The sequence below is a fragment of the Toxotes jaculatrix genome, chromosome 1, assembly GCF_017976425.1.
Source record: "Toxotes jaculatrix isolate fToxJac2 chromosome 1, fToxJac2.pri, whole genome shotgun sequence".
Classification (NCBI taxonomy): Eukaryota; Metazoa; Chordata; class Actinopteri; family Toxotidae; genus Toxotes; species Toxotes jaculatrix.
Genome location: NC_054394.1, coordinates 21118485 through 21135482, shown reverse-complemented (window position 1 = coordinate 21135482; position 16998 = coordinate 21118485). Strand labels below are relative to the sequence as shown.

General features: G+C 41.5%; 1 protein-coding gene across 1 annotated transcript; it reads right to left on the bottom strand.

Annotated features, from left to right (window-relative positions):
• Positions 1-1926: 1926 nt before the first annotated feature.
• Positions 1927-8819, bottom strand: bdnf (brain-derived neurotrophic factor). The gene is made up of 2 exons (XM_041038190.1): positions 8531-8819; positions 1927-3140 (listed from the first exon to the last, which is right to left on the bottom strand). The coding sequence occupies exon 2, from the start codon at positions 3117-3119 to the stop codon at positions 2310-2312; it is 810 nt and encodes a 269-aa protein (XP_040894124.1). The 5' UTR covers positions 3120-3140; positions 8531-8819; the 3' UTR covers positions 1927-2309.
• Between the last annotated feature and the right edge of the window lie 8179 nt (positions 8820-16998).

The window sequence follows — 16998 nt, the reverse complement described above, 5'->3', positions numbered from 1 at the left end:
TGTTTTCTATCACTTCAATTTTGTTAAATAACAGCCCAAGGCTCCTGCTCATGATAAATGGAGCAGTTCAGAATACCTTGTCTAAAATGCATCCCGGAAGGTTTGACTCATTGTGCTGTGTTCTGAGGATGAGTTAGCCAGGCATGTTGACTGAATTTTACTAGATTGTTCCAGTTCTAGGTGGATTTTCTTTGAAGAGCAAGGTATTATGACTGCTTTTCTTCACCTAGGATGATAAAATGACCTAGCATAATGTTAACTCTTACTTGGATAGTGTGGCCATGACAAGAAATATCAGTAGCTTTTCCTGGAGAATCATGACAGTGGATCATGTGGGAGACACTACTGTATGCTTATCATCTTTCTCAGACTCTCTATTTATCCTCAGCTTTTGTATAATAAAAGTAACTCACAACATCTTCATCAGGCTTCTCTGGATGATCCAAATATGCAGAGAGGAAAGTGGAGGATCTTTTCTCTGCCCAGGAAGTTCACTCTCTTCAGCGATCTGTTGATCCAAATCTCAAAATGCCAGATTTTGCCAGATTCACACTTACCTTTCAGTTGATGAAGCTGAGGTAAAATGAGGTGATTGGCTTGCTTGCAACACAAACAAGCATGATTGAAGCGTTTGCTGTAATTTGTATCTGCTTTTTTTATATATGAGTGTCTTATCTCTCTGAAATATGTCATATTATGGCTTTCTTTGGATGTGTTTCATGACATTAAGAAGAAAAGTCAAAGCAAATTTCCTATGACCTTGACTGTGGAATCTACACTTGGCAAGTGAGGTGTTCTCACCATGAAATGCACCGAGTTGTTGTTTGCTGGAGCAAATATTGACGTGAAATGTATGATACCACAGCAGTCTTTTAACCCAGACACCAAACCAGTTACCTAGAATGGCTTATTCTTGTGATCCCAGTGAATGTACAGCTGCATAAAGTCTGTGATGAATGTTCTTTTGTAGAAGATTTAAAGATGGGATTACCATGCACTAATAAGAAACTGTTGGGTGTATATTTTAATGTACACAAATCTATGGGTGGGTGAATCCATCACTGTCACACCCAGACATGCTTCATGTGCACCCGTAGTCTACCTGTACTAGTCCACACTTGTAGCTGTAGGTGTGTTTTTTTGTTTTGTTAAGTTCTAATTGTAATTGTGAAATATTACAATTGTACTGTAGTAATAATTAAGTAAATCTCTGAACACTTGTGTATCCAGTGAAATGATCCAGTAATATGCTGGTGGGGAACAGGAAGTGGTTCAGGAGCATTTTCTACTTTTTCCCTCCTTAAAATAAGACTGAATAACACCAAGAGCTGCAATATATAGTCCCTCCAGCCATCACACTGCCAGTATTCCCATCCCTATGCATTACCCAATGCGCCGACTCTTTTGACTCACCGAATTTTTTGCATGTGCATGTATGTGTAAGTGCGTGTGCCTTGCTTCCTCCCTGCCTGCCTATCAGTATAATAAAGTTTATCCTGCCTAAAAATGCACTGTTGAAACTTTATCGACATTGATTTTGTTTTTCAGTTGCCTATAGTCATTTTTATTTCTTCAAATATTTCAGTTTAATATTGCAAACAACTTCACAACATACAAAATGAATAATATTAACCCAGAAACATGTCAATGAATATATATATATATATATATATATATATATATATATATATATATATATATATATATAGTTTTTTTTTTATATATATCTTGTCCTCTGGTGGGGATAAAAAAATAAACAGCAAAGCTTTGACAACAGCACCTTGACATAGTATGTAATTTCAACATTACCTTGAGAAGTTTAGAACAGTAAACAGATAAATTACTTGAGAGGAAAATTGTTTTCTGCTGAATATGTAAACGGAATGTTTTTTGGTCAGCATCATATCCTTTTTTGTAAGTGGAGAATTTCTCAATTCACAATTGAAGCAGCATGCAAGCTTTTGAAGATGGAACTGTCCTCTCTCATTCCTTGCCTGTTTTTTTTTCCTTCATTTTCTAATTCTTGGCAACGTAAACAAATCACAATGTCTTGAGGAATGTGATATAGTAATTTAAACTGGGCGCAAATGACTGATCAGATTTTTTTTAATTGTTTACAAGGTCATGAATATGTTCAATAAATAGACTGTAGTATCACTTTTACTGTATAAACTTCATCTTTTTTTACATGCAGTCCATAAAATTTTCATTTGACGGAATAATTTACCCTGTTATGTATATATACAAATAGATATTTTCTCTTTATTCTCTTTTTTAAACTCTTCAATAAAATCTATACATTTTATACACTATCTCCCTCTTTTAATGGTCAATGTGCATACACATGAAGTGTCTATCCTTATAAACCGCCAGCCAATCTTCTTTTTGCTATCCATGGTAAGCGCTCGCACGTAGGACTGGGTTGTCCTGCATTGGGAATTATAATGCCGCTTGTCTATTCCTCTGCAGCCCTCCTTTGTGTACCCCATGGGGTTGCATTTGGTCTCATAAAAGTATTGCTTCAGTTGGCCATTGGGGACAGGGACCTTTTCCATGACGGTAACTGTCTGCCCAGACATGTCTATTGCCGTCTTTTTATCCACAGCTGTCACCCACTGGCTAATACTGTCACACACACTGAGCTCTCCACGCCGTGAGGGATCGGAGTGTCGCCGCACCCTCATGGACATATTAGCGGCATCCAGATAGTTTTTGTATTCCTCCAGAAGAAAGAGCAAGGGCGGCTCCAAAGGCACTTGGTTGCTGATCATCACCCGCGAGTCGTACAGGTCGACATCCTTGGTCTCTGTGGTCACCACAGAAGACGGGCCCCCACCTCCCTGGCTCTTATCAGCCCCCTGTCCCAGCTGTGCCGCCTCTCCCTCCACCTCCAGCAACTCCTCTATCACCTGCTCAAACGTGTCTGTGAGTGAGGGCAGTTCCCCGCGCTGGCCTGGCCCACCACCACTCTGTGGAGTCCCATGGCCTCGTGCGGCCGTCGCAGCAGCACCCAAGTAGCCTTCCGTCCGATGGCCCCGCATGCCCGGGGCGTCTCTCAGGGGCGCAGCTCTCATGCAACTGAAGTATGAAATAACCATAGTAAGGAACAGGATGGTCATCACTCTTCTAACCTGGTGGAACTGGAGGGGGAGACAAAGATAGAACACAAGAGGGAAGGAGGGGAGAGAGAGAATAAGACAGTTAGTCAAAGAGCATTTTCAACGAAGTTAGCTAATTCTTGATCCATATAATGTACCATGTAAGCCTCTCCTCTCCTATCTTTACACCCTCTCCTCTTTCTTTGCAAGGCAAACAGAAAGCCAGTGGCCTTGGAATAACCACAAAATGTTTTTATTAAACTGATATTGGCACCGTGTCGTCAGTGTTTTCAAACTGTTTGCAAACTGTAATCATTCTGTTCCTATGTGAGGTCTGGCTTAGATTTTTATTTGCCGGCAGCAATGCACAAAAGCTGTGCGAAGCATCAGAGAGATCGTTTATTACAATAGATAAGATTACACAAATAGATGTCACAACACCCTTGCTATTCTTTATGAACTTTTCTTTTACTAGTGTGTTAAATAGTACAGTTTATTTCTAGAGCACATAAGGAAGTGTAGTTTTTCAATGGCCAAACTTGTCATTCATCCCTCACTGCCTGAATCATTTTATTGACTTGTCAGTTTTGAAAGCTCATACCTATCCCGTTTTTAAACTTTACAAAAGTCATGTTGGATTTTCACATTCCTGTTATGTTTATTTGGGCAAGTAGCTACTTGAATTATTTTTGTTTTTAAAAAACATATATTAAGAATAACATTGACAGGTGGCAAATACTGTGGGCGTAAACTGTGGGCTGACAAAATTCAGAGGCTAGGGATATGGTTTTGTTGGTTTCTGTTTGTTTGTTTTGATTATGACATTTACCCCATGATCAAAATCACAATTTGCGATATCCAGGGAACCTCCAGCATGGACAGCACTTACAGGCTGACTGAGTGGGAAATGATGTGTTTGTTAAAAAAAAAAAAACTGGTCTGTGCTCATATGAGCGGTCTGATACTAAACCTTAGAGTCATGAATGGGAGGCGGGAGTTTGTTGAGGGACACTGTTTGTTTTTGGCAGGTGGATGGCAAGAGCACTGCAGGATGAACTAACAGGATGTCATGAGAAAACTGAATGACAGAAAGATGTGTCATCCTCCCCGCACTGTAAAGTACCAGTCTCGAGGCTCCGGAGAGCAGCTCACAAGATAAGCAAAGCACTGCCAGGGGGAAAAAAAAGAGAGCCACAAGGAAACAGGTGTAGCCGAAATATTGTACATACATCCTTAACCAGCGAATTGCCTGAGCAGATATGCATCCCTTACCTTTGAGAAGCTCTAAGATTCACAGCAAATCAATGAATTGGTGGACATCCAACAGCCAGAGATATAAAAGCAACCATAATGAAAAGAAAATCTAGATCTCGCTTTCCACAGGGGCTCATTTAAAAATAGCCTGGCCGAGGCTTTGACTGCACTCTGCATGTCCCAACCTGATACTGGAAAACACGCCGAGCAAACACACTCCTGCTCCCGCTCAGAATGGACACGAGGACCTTTACAGTAGGGAGGAGCAAAACCCCACCTTAAAAGCATTTGTTTCATTCTTAATTGGTATCTGGGGCCGTGGCTGCAATTAACCAACACCACGGTGACTGCCATAGAGATATCTCGTCTAAAAATAGATGTGCTGGGAGTCTCACAGTCTCTATTCAGAATATCACATCCTTCTTCTTAATGAGCCACTCATTCCCTGAGCTCAGTGACGTGCTCCTCCAGAGTGTGTGAGTGTATGTGTTAGGGGGAGGGCATGGGGAGGGGCTGGCTTGTATGTGTTTGCAGGGAGATGGGGGTATTTTTCCTCTCGCCACCTAAAACAACAATGAGGACAAAGCCAAGAATAAGGAGCTAATTATGCATTTTTCATTAAATACTGTCAATAAAAGCCTATTTAATATGCAAAAATCAAGATTATTAACCCTTCAGTATTGCTAAGGTTTTGGTTCCAATAACAAGAATCTTCTGTGAGGCTTTCCAGCACAGAGAATCACGTAGGTTTACGGGATTGAGGCCAGTCACGAGCTTTATGTGTAGGATGCATTTAGGCTGATATTATTATCAGCATCGCGCTCAAATGGTTGCACTTCCACATGAGGGAAATGAAGGCAGAGGGCTGATTACTGTTAGGCGTCAAACTTCATGCTGGAAATGGTGCAGACGAAGAGTGCTGCATCTTCCGTAACAGACCACAGGGGTAATATTGCAGTAGCAGGGGGTGGAGAGAGTGCCAGCGTCATTTCGCAGCATAACAACCACAGATGACGTCTCTTCCAGGTCTCCATAGGGGAGAGAATGGAGGGGAGGAGGTTGCTGGGGGTAATGCCACTCAACAGTGTGCAATTGCATGCCATTCCCCTGGGTATCCTCACACCGGGAACAACAAATGATTTTATTTCTATCTCTGTGATTTCCTGTTTCCATCAGGACAATCAATATGGCTTATGCTCTCAATCAACATCCTGTTAAAATGCGATAAAGCCAATGAATCATTTAATTGCTATGGGACTGGCGGAGAAGCTCTGGCTTATATCTACTAGAGGCTAAATGTGACAACTGATTGGTTTGCTCGTTTTATACATCCAGTGAAGGAACATTTTATGTGCACTGCTGGATTCTGCGGTTAATGAAAAAGCGGCTTGCGAGTTAACATAATGAGCACGAATAATAAAGCAAGACATGAAATACATATGGAGGAATGTCTGGAGCCTGTGGACAAGCTTAACCAGTCGTCGGTTAGAAGGTGGTTGAATAAAGTGCGGCTTCCTCAACTCAAATCGTTTAAAATGTACAAATCCAACCAATCCAGCCATGTCACATAAAAAACTCTTAAGTATCATCTGATGCTTGATCATCTAAATATAACAGTTCTTTTGAACAAAAATGTAAATCACTTCAGCGCGGAGTATTGAGCTAATAACATGTAGTGGAGGGGAATAAAGCCCACAATAACCACTGCTCAAACACATCTTTATTCACGACAACACACCTAGAGCATGAAACACCCAGAACAATAGGAGCAGGTGAGTGTGTGGACTCTGTCTACTGTTTGGCTTTGACGTCTCTAGATGACCACCTGTTCGTCTGCTTTTGAGAGCACGGCTGTATGGCAGGGATATGTAACTTACCCTCGCATTTATTCTTTGTGCCAGGTGGGGATTAAAGTGATAAATGTCTCCTTTGACAGATGCTGAAAAGTTTCTCTAAAGCATGAGAGGACTAGCATGGTTTGTATTATTACACATTCAGTAATTTCCCCCAGCCTCCCCGCACATGTCAGCACACTTTATGTTTTCATCTTTACCAACAGCGTACATAATGTCTTAGGAACCGTTAGAAGGGAAAATAAACATCAAACAAGAGAGATGAAAGAGGGAAATATGCCCACTACATTTGAATAGAAATGTGTGACCTATAGCAACATTTGTTCTCTGCCTCTACCACGGCTCCCTTGTGGGCATAGGTCTTTGTTCAATTCCTCAAGAACTGTGGCGGCTAGAGCTATTAACCTAGCAACATGTTTTGTCATGTTCAACATGTATAGCACACAATGTTCAAATGTGCAGCTTGACAAAAAAAAAAAAGAATAAAAAAGACAAATACATGCAGCACATGATATCAACATTTCTACCCAAGCACCCTTTGTGTGCCACAATGCAGCACTTAAAAAAAAAAGGCAATTAGAGTTGTCTGCAGTAATGGCTGACACATGTGGAAGCTTGCTTCCTCAAGATCTGTTTTCAATCTGACACAGTTTCAGAGCACGTTTAGTAATAGATGAGCATCACTAAGGGATTATACCTGGCCTCCGGGCCAACCCTGGCGGCTGCCACAGAAAGCCCGGCGTTCAGATAGCTGCTGAGTGATTTATGCTATCCAAATGAGTCCCTGTCTCCCTCCCACTGTGTGTGCAACTGTGGACAGCTGAAAGAATACAATAGCAGCATATGCAGTTAAGCGAAACCATGACTGACTCTCATTTGAGACTACGTACTCGGACTTAAACAAGCTAAGCTCTGCTTTATCATTGTTAAACACTTCTGAAGTTTTTGTTTTTGCTCATGTAATCTTAACAAAAAGGTTCATAGCTCATTTAAACTTTTGAATCACCAAATCTGAAACCTAACCACTAAAGTAACACAAAAAGACCTATGGCTCCACATTTACAGCGCTGCAGTCCCTAACTATGTACACTAGATGGCGTTTGAGACCGTGAAATAATATGAGCTCCTTCTTTTTCTCCCTTCCTCCACCTTCCTCCCATCTCCTGTTCACTCCCTCTGATAGATAGATAGATAGATAGATAGATAGATAGATAGATAGATAGATAGATAGATAGAAAATCCAAAAATACACATCTTCTTTTCCTGGGACGTACAACCAGTTTTTTTGTTGTGCGTAATTGTAAACAGGCCATAAAGTTCACTTACATGGTATATTTATTCACAACTCTGACAAGAAATTTGGCTCTAATTTGCATTTTTTGGAAAGTACATCATTAACTCATCATTACACCATCATCCATCCAGCCCTCGTGTACTGCTGTGATCCCCGGATTAGTTCTTGGACAAGACATTTCCACATGAAGCAAATGTCACAGTTGGGCCAGTTTTCCACCGCTCTGTAAATAGGACTTTGTTTTAATGCGTGTTCTTTCTGGCCAGCAATGTGAAGTTATTCAGTGCGAACACACAACACCGAGAAGTAGACCCAACAGTGTATGTTGGATGTAGCTGGGCGTTAAGGTCTCGGGTTTCCTATAAAGTCTTAATGAGTTCATCAAAGTTTTTTTTTCCGCCTCCAAAACAACAACACAAAAACTGTCTGGGATTTTTGTTTGTTTGTTCACAGAGGATCCGAGGTTAGATGATCAAATTGAGACAAGACTGAACAAGTTTATTGAGCTATTCATGAGCGTAAAGTTGTCGTTAAATGTTCAAACGCGGCTGATTTTCATACAGAGACACGATGGATTGTTTCCACTTTGTTACTTACGAGAAATACTAATAACCAGTCACATTGCTCAGGCTGCTCTAATCATAATGAAACACAGTCTTTTTTTTTTCTCGAGATTACATCTGCTGAGCACCGTGCTCTCCACTGGAAACCCAATCAACATAATAACTCCGTTTTTTATTAATGAACGAGAGGATAAGGTTACGCATATCCCCTCTCGGGCTGCGGCGCTGTCTGTGCGCAGGATAACCGGAGTTGATCGAGCTACTTTCAAACCCCCTTCCCCTCCTACCTCCAACCGCCCCCCCCCCCCCCACACACACACACACACACACACACCCTCCACCCCACCCCAACACCACCACCGCACACATATAGACACACACACATCTCTGTCTTTTTTTCCCTTCAAGCAGCAGCAAACAAAGCTAAAGTGCTTCAAACAACTGATCGAAAAACAAACAGACACATACCTTTTACTGCCCAGTCGTAAAACAGACCATTCAACAGGACAGTAGTGTCATCTGGGATGTTTTGGACAACTCCCTGAGTAATTTACTTAAGCGATATTTTCCTCTCTGTACTCTCCCCGACAAGCTTCAGGATATCTCTTCAGCTTTGGAGCAAATAGATTAAATTATTGATGGTGGAAATTGCATGGATGAGGTAATGCACTCCCATGGCTGCACGGCTCCTTTGGAGATCGTCTGAAACTGAAGTTGTCGCATGCTGAAACGCCACAGCAGCAGCACCACGGGATGAGAGACCTCTGGAGCTGAAATGAGGAGCCTCTTTGCAACTACAGTAACTTTACTACACAATGACGCTGCAACATGTGACCTGCCGCTGGCTGACTGGTCGCCACCAAACTCCTGTTTAAACAGCCCCGAGGCGGAACTATTAATGCGCTTTCAGTGTGCATTATGTGCTTTTGTTTGTCCGCATACCGTGCAGCCTGCTCCGATACCATAATGTCTGGCAATATATAAAACACAAGCGAAGCTTATCCTCTTCCGTATTTTTCTCGCTGAGGCCAGAGGTGTTTTTTTTTTTTTTGAAGGTTTTGCGTAACAGCGCGTCTCCACCAAGTCGTGATACACTGCGTGCCATTTAGAGATGGCCCATTTGTGTAAAATTAGATGTTCAGAGAATTAAAAATAAGCATTTATTTTACTGGTCTGCAGATAGTGAAGATCCTAGGTAATTTATATCAACATAAGCTTCAAGTAAGAAGGTATTTGAGTCTAAAGTATATGTTTGTGAACGTTTATTTTATTTTTACCATTTAATCCATTGTAGGTAGTGTGAGTCTTTCTAAATCTATATCTATCTTCTATATCTTTCATGTTGCCCAAGAAGACTCTCACAGTCTTCTCATATGATGTATTCTGTATAATGTGTCATCAATGAGTCATTTCTATTATATATATATATATATATATATATATATATATATATATATATATATATATATATATATATATATATATATATATATATATATAAACTACTGAATATAAGCATAGAGGAGGCTTATTATTTTACTGCTGCAATATGTGAGTGGTGTTAAAACATTTGGACGCCAACAGGCACTGGAGGCTAACAAAGATGTGAACTTATTGAAAACAATTCTGCTTCTCCTTGCTTTTAAAGTGAGCCATCTCCACAACAGATGGATGACTCCCCTGCAAGTGCTCTGCAGTGTAGTAACCAGCTTTCACAGGTTATTATTACCAAATGTCAGCTAAACAAACGTGTTTAAATTATATACACAGCGCTTACTCAGAGAAACTGCCTTGCTTCTTGATACTCTGTTTCCCCTGATCAGGAACAAACTGGGAACAATTCATTCCCTTCATAATGTAGAATTCAAATGAAGATGTCAGTGGAGCCACAACCTTTCAATGGGTGATGAATGTTTGGAAACTCCACCTCTGATGAATACAAGAGTGAGCATAATGGGGAAATAGCAGCTCATTATCCTTGTGACTTGGCCCTGGTCCAGTGCAAAGATTTATTGTGATGTGTTTGCTATATTGCCATCATGATTCTTCCCTGCACGAGCTTATGAGCTGGAGAGCTCTTGTTTGGCATGTAGCAGTATGGGAGTGGATGCTCACACCTGCTTAATGAGTCACTCCCACCTCCAACACACCCGGGGACATGCCAAGATAGATATAGCCCTCCCTGAAGGCTCACAGGAGGTGAGGGCAAACTCTGGATGACAAAGAGTTGCATCAGCAATCACTGAGCGACATGACTCCAAAGAGGATAAAAAAAAATGCACACTGCACAAGGGGGCTGTTCCAAACAAGTAATTCATAAATAAATCACTTGGCATCTCATTAGAAGAGCAAAAACAACAACATGGTCTCTCTCATTTCTGCAAATACAGCACAACTGAAGGTGGTGTATCAAGTCTTTTGGCGTGCATGTGTCTGAAGCTTGAAGGGCTGAATTTCTGAATGAAATTAATAAAATGTCTAATGCTTGGGAACAAAAAGGAGTTTGTGAGCAGTGTTAGGATCTTTTCAGCTAATCCAACTGAGGGTCAAACTGAAGCATGACCGCACCGGCCTGTTAGAAGACAACCAGGAGACTTTCTGATAACTGCTAAAGCAGTAATTCATCGGAACCGGGGTGTAAGATTTCTTTAGGTTTAAGATTTCTCAATACGGCGCCAGTAACAATGACTTCAAACTATCTGAGGTGTTGGGTTGTCTTTGCATGCTATGTGGCAAATTTCGAAAGGTTTTAATCATCCCATTCATGGCTAAAGACGTGATTTTGCAGTAAGAGTTGGATCGTTCTCTCCTCACATCTTCCCTGCTCACAACCTTTTGGCTGTTTGTGCAGCAGAAAGAAGAAACAACCACAGGAGCTGACAACACGACACACTTGTATAACCTTTCAAGGCTTCTCTTGCCAAATGCAGCACAATGCTGACAGGTCTGCACTGCCGAAAGCTTCACTTAACAAGTAGAATTATGCCTCCTTGTGCGAGAGAGGTACCTTGTAACACGGACGAAATGACATTTTGTGAAATGTCATTTTCACTGGGGATAAAGAAAGGCGATGAGGGTATTTTGATGAAAGTGAAATTGCATTCCTCCTCGAGAAGAAAACACGTCAGCTGAGAAAACATTTTGTATGAGGCGGGATGACGTCAAACGAGACGAGGGTGAGCTGGAGAACAGTTGAGAAAACTCCAGACGGGTAAACGTAAACTCAGTACAGGTCTTTTATGATCAGATGCAGGAGTGAGGAGTCAATGCCATCCCTCCTGTGATGACAATAACCTTTGTTGTAATCATCAGGCAGACACAGAAGACCAGGCTTCTAAGCTTCATGTACTGTATACTCATCCTTGCACATCCTCATACATCTGATACATTACTTCTATAGTGGCACAGACTGAAAATCACTCCATAGCCTATTAATCCGATCTCTGTCTCTGTCTGACTGTCTCTTTTCTTGGCTTATGCATGCCCCCACCCACACCCCCACAACCCATTTCCCATGCTCCCCCCTCCCAATCCAATATCACCACAGCATCAATAACCTTTGCATGGTTCACTGCTGAATGAAACCACACTAATCATGCCACAAAATCACTTGGAAATGCCAAAATATTTGTTGTGAGAGCCCCAGTCAAAAAGCAGGTATTTTTTTTTTCATTTGCTACACAAAGGAGGCTGTAGAAAACTAAACCAGTGGCTTGAATATGCCTCCTCCTTGGTTAATATGACACATCATGCCACCATGTACAACTACAGATACACCTTTTACCAGATAAGGGCAGAAATGAGAGATTCTCTCTTACAAAAAAATAATAAAAAGCAAAAAGCAACCTATACGCTATAAGTTAGTCCAAACATGACTCACTTTTAGTCTAACTGACTAAAAGGTAATACAAACATATACACACACACACACACACACACACACACACACACACACACACACATACACATACATATGCTTCGTTATTTCGGGAAGTTGCTTGTATCCAGTGATGTGCTGCATGTTCACATGCTGAGAGACACACTTGAATGGTTTGCCGGCATGATCGGACATTTCCTCATACACACAAACGCGCGCGCGCGCGCGCACACACACATTCATTCACACACACACACAGCATCATGAATCCCTGTAGTCCCGCAGTGGTCCGACATATAATAAGTCTTTACAGTCAGAATAACTATATCCACTGTTTATTAATAACTTATCGTGGGCTTCATCACTGTAAATCACGCCGCTGTGACGAATAACTGATAATTAAAGGTTTGGAAAAAGGTTCAAGGCTTCGCCTCCTGCCAGAACTTGTTCAAACAAGCCTGTTAATTGGATGAAGGTGTTGGTGATGAAGATGATGGTGACTAAAGCAGCAGCAGCAGCAGCGACGGCGGCGGCGGTGGCGGCGGCGGGCGATGTAGCCTACATTTCCATAATGATTAAGATGATTAATTTTCGCTCTAAATATATCGTGACGTCCACCTAGCCGTGAGTCGAGATTTCCGCCATCTATAGCCCAAAAATAATCAATAGCCCATTTATAATTTATACCAGAAACCAGCTTGGATAAACAGACAAGTTATTACATTTCATGAATGAAAACGTTGTGGCGAAGTGGGCCAGCACAATCCGAAATCGACATTTATTAAAAACAAATACCTGTCATTTATATTAAAAGAAAACTGAACGAGCTTAATTAATTGAAAACCAGATTTCGCCAAATCCTTTTATCCCCCAAAGTGCATGAATTGATCGCTAAAGGAGAAAAAAGACACACAAAGGCCAACATTTACATTATGAAAAAAGCAGCAAACACATTAGCTGTATGAAACAATCTAGAATAATATTAATGTTATCTTTATTTGTGCAGAAGGCATTTATTATTTTTTTTCGTTAAATAAACAGGCCTACCGAAAGAATTTCATCTGATTTTTGCAGTGAAACCTACCATCAGGTTTGTTATTGACGCCCACCCCAACTCTGCAGAGCTGAGAGTGCAGAGACACAGAAAGAGAGAGGTAGAGAGAGGGAGAGGGGAGATTCTCGGTAAAGATAACACACGCGGAGACGCACGCACACAGGCGCGAGCGCACGCAGGCGCACGCCCGCACACAAACACACGCAGCCCCATTTATGGACTGATCCGCTGACGTACATTGCAGAAAAGTGCTATAAAAAAACCTTCATACATACAAAGTGTGTCGTGCCACCCCACAGACCCCTCCTAACCCGCCTCCGCTCATCCCTCCTCCTCCACCCAACACGCCCACGCCCACACCATAATCCCACGTCTATGTAGAAAAAAATAATAATAAAAATACTGCTACATGGCCAGAAAAGAGGCATTCTGCAAAGAAAATTGTATTTTTATAAACAAAAAGAGCCGGAAAAGATTCTGCAATAAAATGCTTTTAACTCTTTTATTGCATCAGTGAGTAAAAGGGCAAAGATTTATTTAAAATACCACAATTTTCTTCATCTTATATCAACTAAAACCTGCATCGTTTCGTTAGATAAATTACTGATCGGTGATCATTTGTGCAAGAAACGGCTTTGTGGTATTTATGAGCCTGAAACGTGGCTATTACAGTTGCGACGCAGCCTTTATTAAAGGAGCATTTTTATGAATGTCGGGGCCAGTCTAATAAGTAATATGATCTATTTTGGTTTCACTGTCATATAAAACGAGGAGAATTAGGCTATAATACGCAGAAAGCGATCTGCGCACATTACATTGCTGGGTGAAAATAAGCGAAAACGCCAGCGGAGAAGTCACATAATTCAAATGTAATTAGGGATTTACTGGATACATTCGGTTTTTGGAGTATTTATTTGAAAATGCAGCCTGCGAGAGGAATCTTGATTAAAACAGGACATCCAGTGGGCGGTGGGGCTTTTCTCTTCTCTTGCTGTTGTTTTGCCATGCAATTGCTTCGTGTTGGATCAGAAATCTTAAATCTTTGACCAGAGGAGAAAAAAACAGAAGACGAGAGAGAGAGAGAGAGAGAGAGAGAGAGAGAGAGAGATAGGGAGAGAGAGAGGGAGAGAGAGAGAGAGAGAGAGAGAGAGAGAGGAAATAGACAATATCCACCGCTTCTGCATCGGTGCGAGACGAATTTTTAGGCTACAAGTCCTTCAGGACAGCAGAGAAATAAAATCCCAGAGCAGTCTTTTTTAATGTGTGTGTGATGATCATCTAAATCTAACAGCCTCACGTGACATATTTTAAGCGTGCCTTCATTTTAAACAAAAAAAGAAAGAGAAAGCAAGGAAGAAAAATCGATGCCTCCCGAACAACTGCATATCAAGCCATCTTATCTCTCTCCATCACATTCAGCCATAACATCTGTCAGTGGATGTACTTTGACCACGCCCATCTTTATTGTAATTTTACACAGGAATGATATAACAATTCGTTTACTGTAAAGGAGCCAGGCTTTGGCAAACCCGGCAAAATTACACGAGTCATAGCGATTAAGAAACAATTAATCTTTCTTTGTTTTTTTTTATTATTCATCCGTAGCCTGCGTTTGACGGGTCGACACAGAGCCGTGTATGGACAAAAGAGGGGGTAGGGTAGCAGGTGAAGTGAAAAGCACCTTATGAATGAAACCGTGGAGCGGTCGTAGTAAAAACACAAGTGATTTGATGGCGATGACGGGAGGGGGGGCGATGGAGGGAGGGAGGGAGGGAGGAAGGAGGAGGGGGGGGGGGGGGGGGGGGGTAAAGAGTAGGGCTATTTTTGGTCGATAACAAAATCCAGAGGGTTTGACATCAAGACAAAACATGAATGCAGCAGATCAAACAAGAAAAATAAGCATAGATAGATAGATAGATGGATAGATAGATAGATAGATAGATAGATAGATAGATAGATAGATAGATAGATAGATAGACAGAAGACAAGAGGCTTCTCCAGACAATTTTATGATATGCACCAGCATCAGTACTCCAGTTCGTGCAGGCTGGAAGGATCACTGCAGCGTCTTGAGTCCCATATTGGGAGCATGATTAGGCACAACGCAACGATTACGCAAATTATGTTGCAGCAGTCAGTGTTCGGAAACTCCAAAAAAAAAAAAAAAAAAAAAAAAACGCTTCAAAAGCTATGTTTAAAAAAAAAATCCCAAGCACGAATACGAGTCCCAGTTTTACCGTTCCACATGACTCAAACCCTACACGAATGTGCAACGCGTCCATATTTTATAAATATAACTTCAATTTTTTTAGAAAGAAAAAGAAAAGAAAAAGAAACGAGAGTCTACGTGATATTGGTCACCTGGATCGGATTTCATCCCGGAGTTATTTCGGTCACTGATGCCCACAATTAACACACTGCATGTACGCTGCATGCTGTAGTTTTAAACCGAAGTTCATTTGAGAAAAGCCAGAAGAAGCCCGTAAAGACGACAGGAGCAAAAGAGTGACATGAAAACAATGGATTGTGCTCTTACCTTTACAAGGGCTGACAACCACTATGTGCGTGGTTAGATCTCCGCGACCAAGACTTGCATGTCCCAAAGTTTAACGCAGTGTGGGGGGGCTTATAGGTACCGAGAATGTGGTGTGCATAAGACCAGACGCCCTAACATTTAAACTTTCACAGTGCTCTACAAAAACACATCTCAAAGCACGAGCTCTTAATGGCACGCGCGTTTTCTTTTTTTTTTCCTTTTTGTTTTTTTTTTTTTAAATTGCCTTTTTTTTCCTCTCCTCTTTAAAATCCCGTTTAATTTCCGTTTACAGACCACAGGCTCCCTCAAAATAAGCTTACCAAAAGTTGAAAAAACAATCCCAGGTTTGGCAAAGGGGGGCTGGGAAAAGAGAGAAAGAGAGTTGGCGTCCACTCGGCGTTTTAGTCCATGCACGACTCCGGTGCCTCTGTCCAACGTGCTGAAAGCATAACACAGCCAGGGTAACTATGAGGGGCCAAGAATAATATCTTTATACTTTTGTTTGAATGCCCACTTTAAACTGCTTTTTTTTTTTCTTAACTCTGCTGCTTCCCCGCGTCTTGTCACGTGTATTTTTCCCCCCCTTGCCAAACCAGTCCTGTTAATATTTGATCACATGTTAGTCGGACATTTCCTCCAAGATAACAGCACCTATATCACAAACGCCGGTTCAATTCATTGTATACTCGCCTTAAAAAAAGGGCTTCACTCTCATGCCAGATTACAACTGGCAACGCTGATACTGATCCCTATTGTTCATGCTTATGACAAGTGTCACAGGCAAGTGGCACATGTTGCTTTTTTTTGTCTTCATTAAACACGGGCACCGCACTCAAAAAGAACATACATACATGCATAAAATATAAAGCCCTCACTGCCAACACGCACAGCCCTCCAAGACAGCATATAGCCTACATCACATCCACACTGCGCGCAGACACAATGTAATATTTCCTTACCTCTCTCACTGTACCGGCATATCCTTAGCCCAGAAATGCCACACAATCTTTTTTCACACAAGCTTTGTCAACATCAGCCTCATCAGACATGGGTCTCGATACTGAGTTTCTCAAGTAGCCACTGAGTCCAACCCTTCCAGCAATGCGTTGCCAGACTAAAGAGCAAGCACGACTATTTACTGGTAATCATCCCTTATATGCTGTGTGTTTCCATTGCTACTTACCATTTTCCCCTACGCTGTCCTGGAGATAGAAGTGTCTTAATATCCACTCACTCCAACAGATGCTGGTAGGTAATGTGTCTTGTTTGAAGTCATCATATGAGAACTTCTGCTGTGCTCAGTAGATCGCCCACCACTTCGCTGACTTATGAATCTAATAACCCTTTGCAATATCGGCGTGCTTAAACTCTCTTAGGCAACACCTTGGTGGCTCTACAGTAAAGACAAATATCAACAAGCCTGCGTTGTCAGAAAAGCTTGTACAGATATACGTAACACCCTCGCCCGG

Excerpts from the sequence above, each read along its gene's own strand:
- bdnf (XM_041038190.1), bottom strand. The coding sequence starts at position 3,119 with ATGACCATCCTGTTCCTTACTATGGTTATTTCATACTTCAGTTGCATG.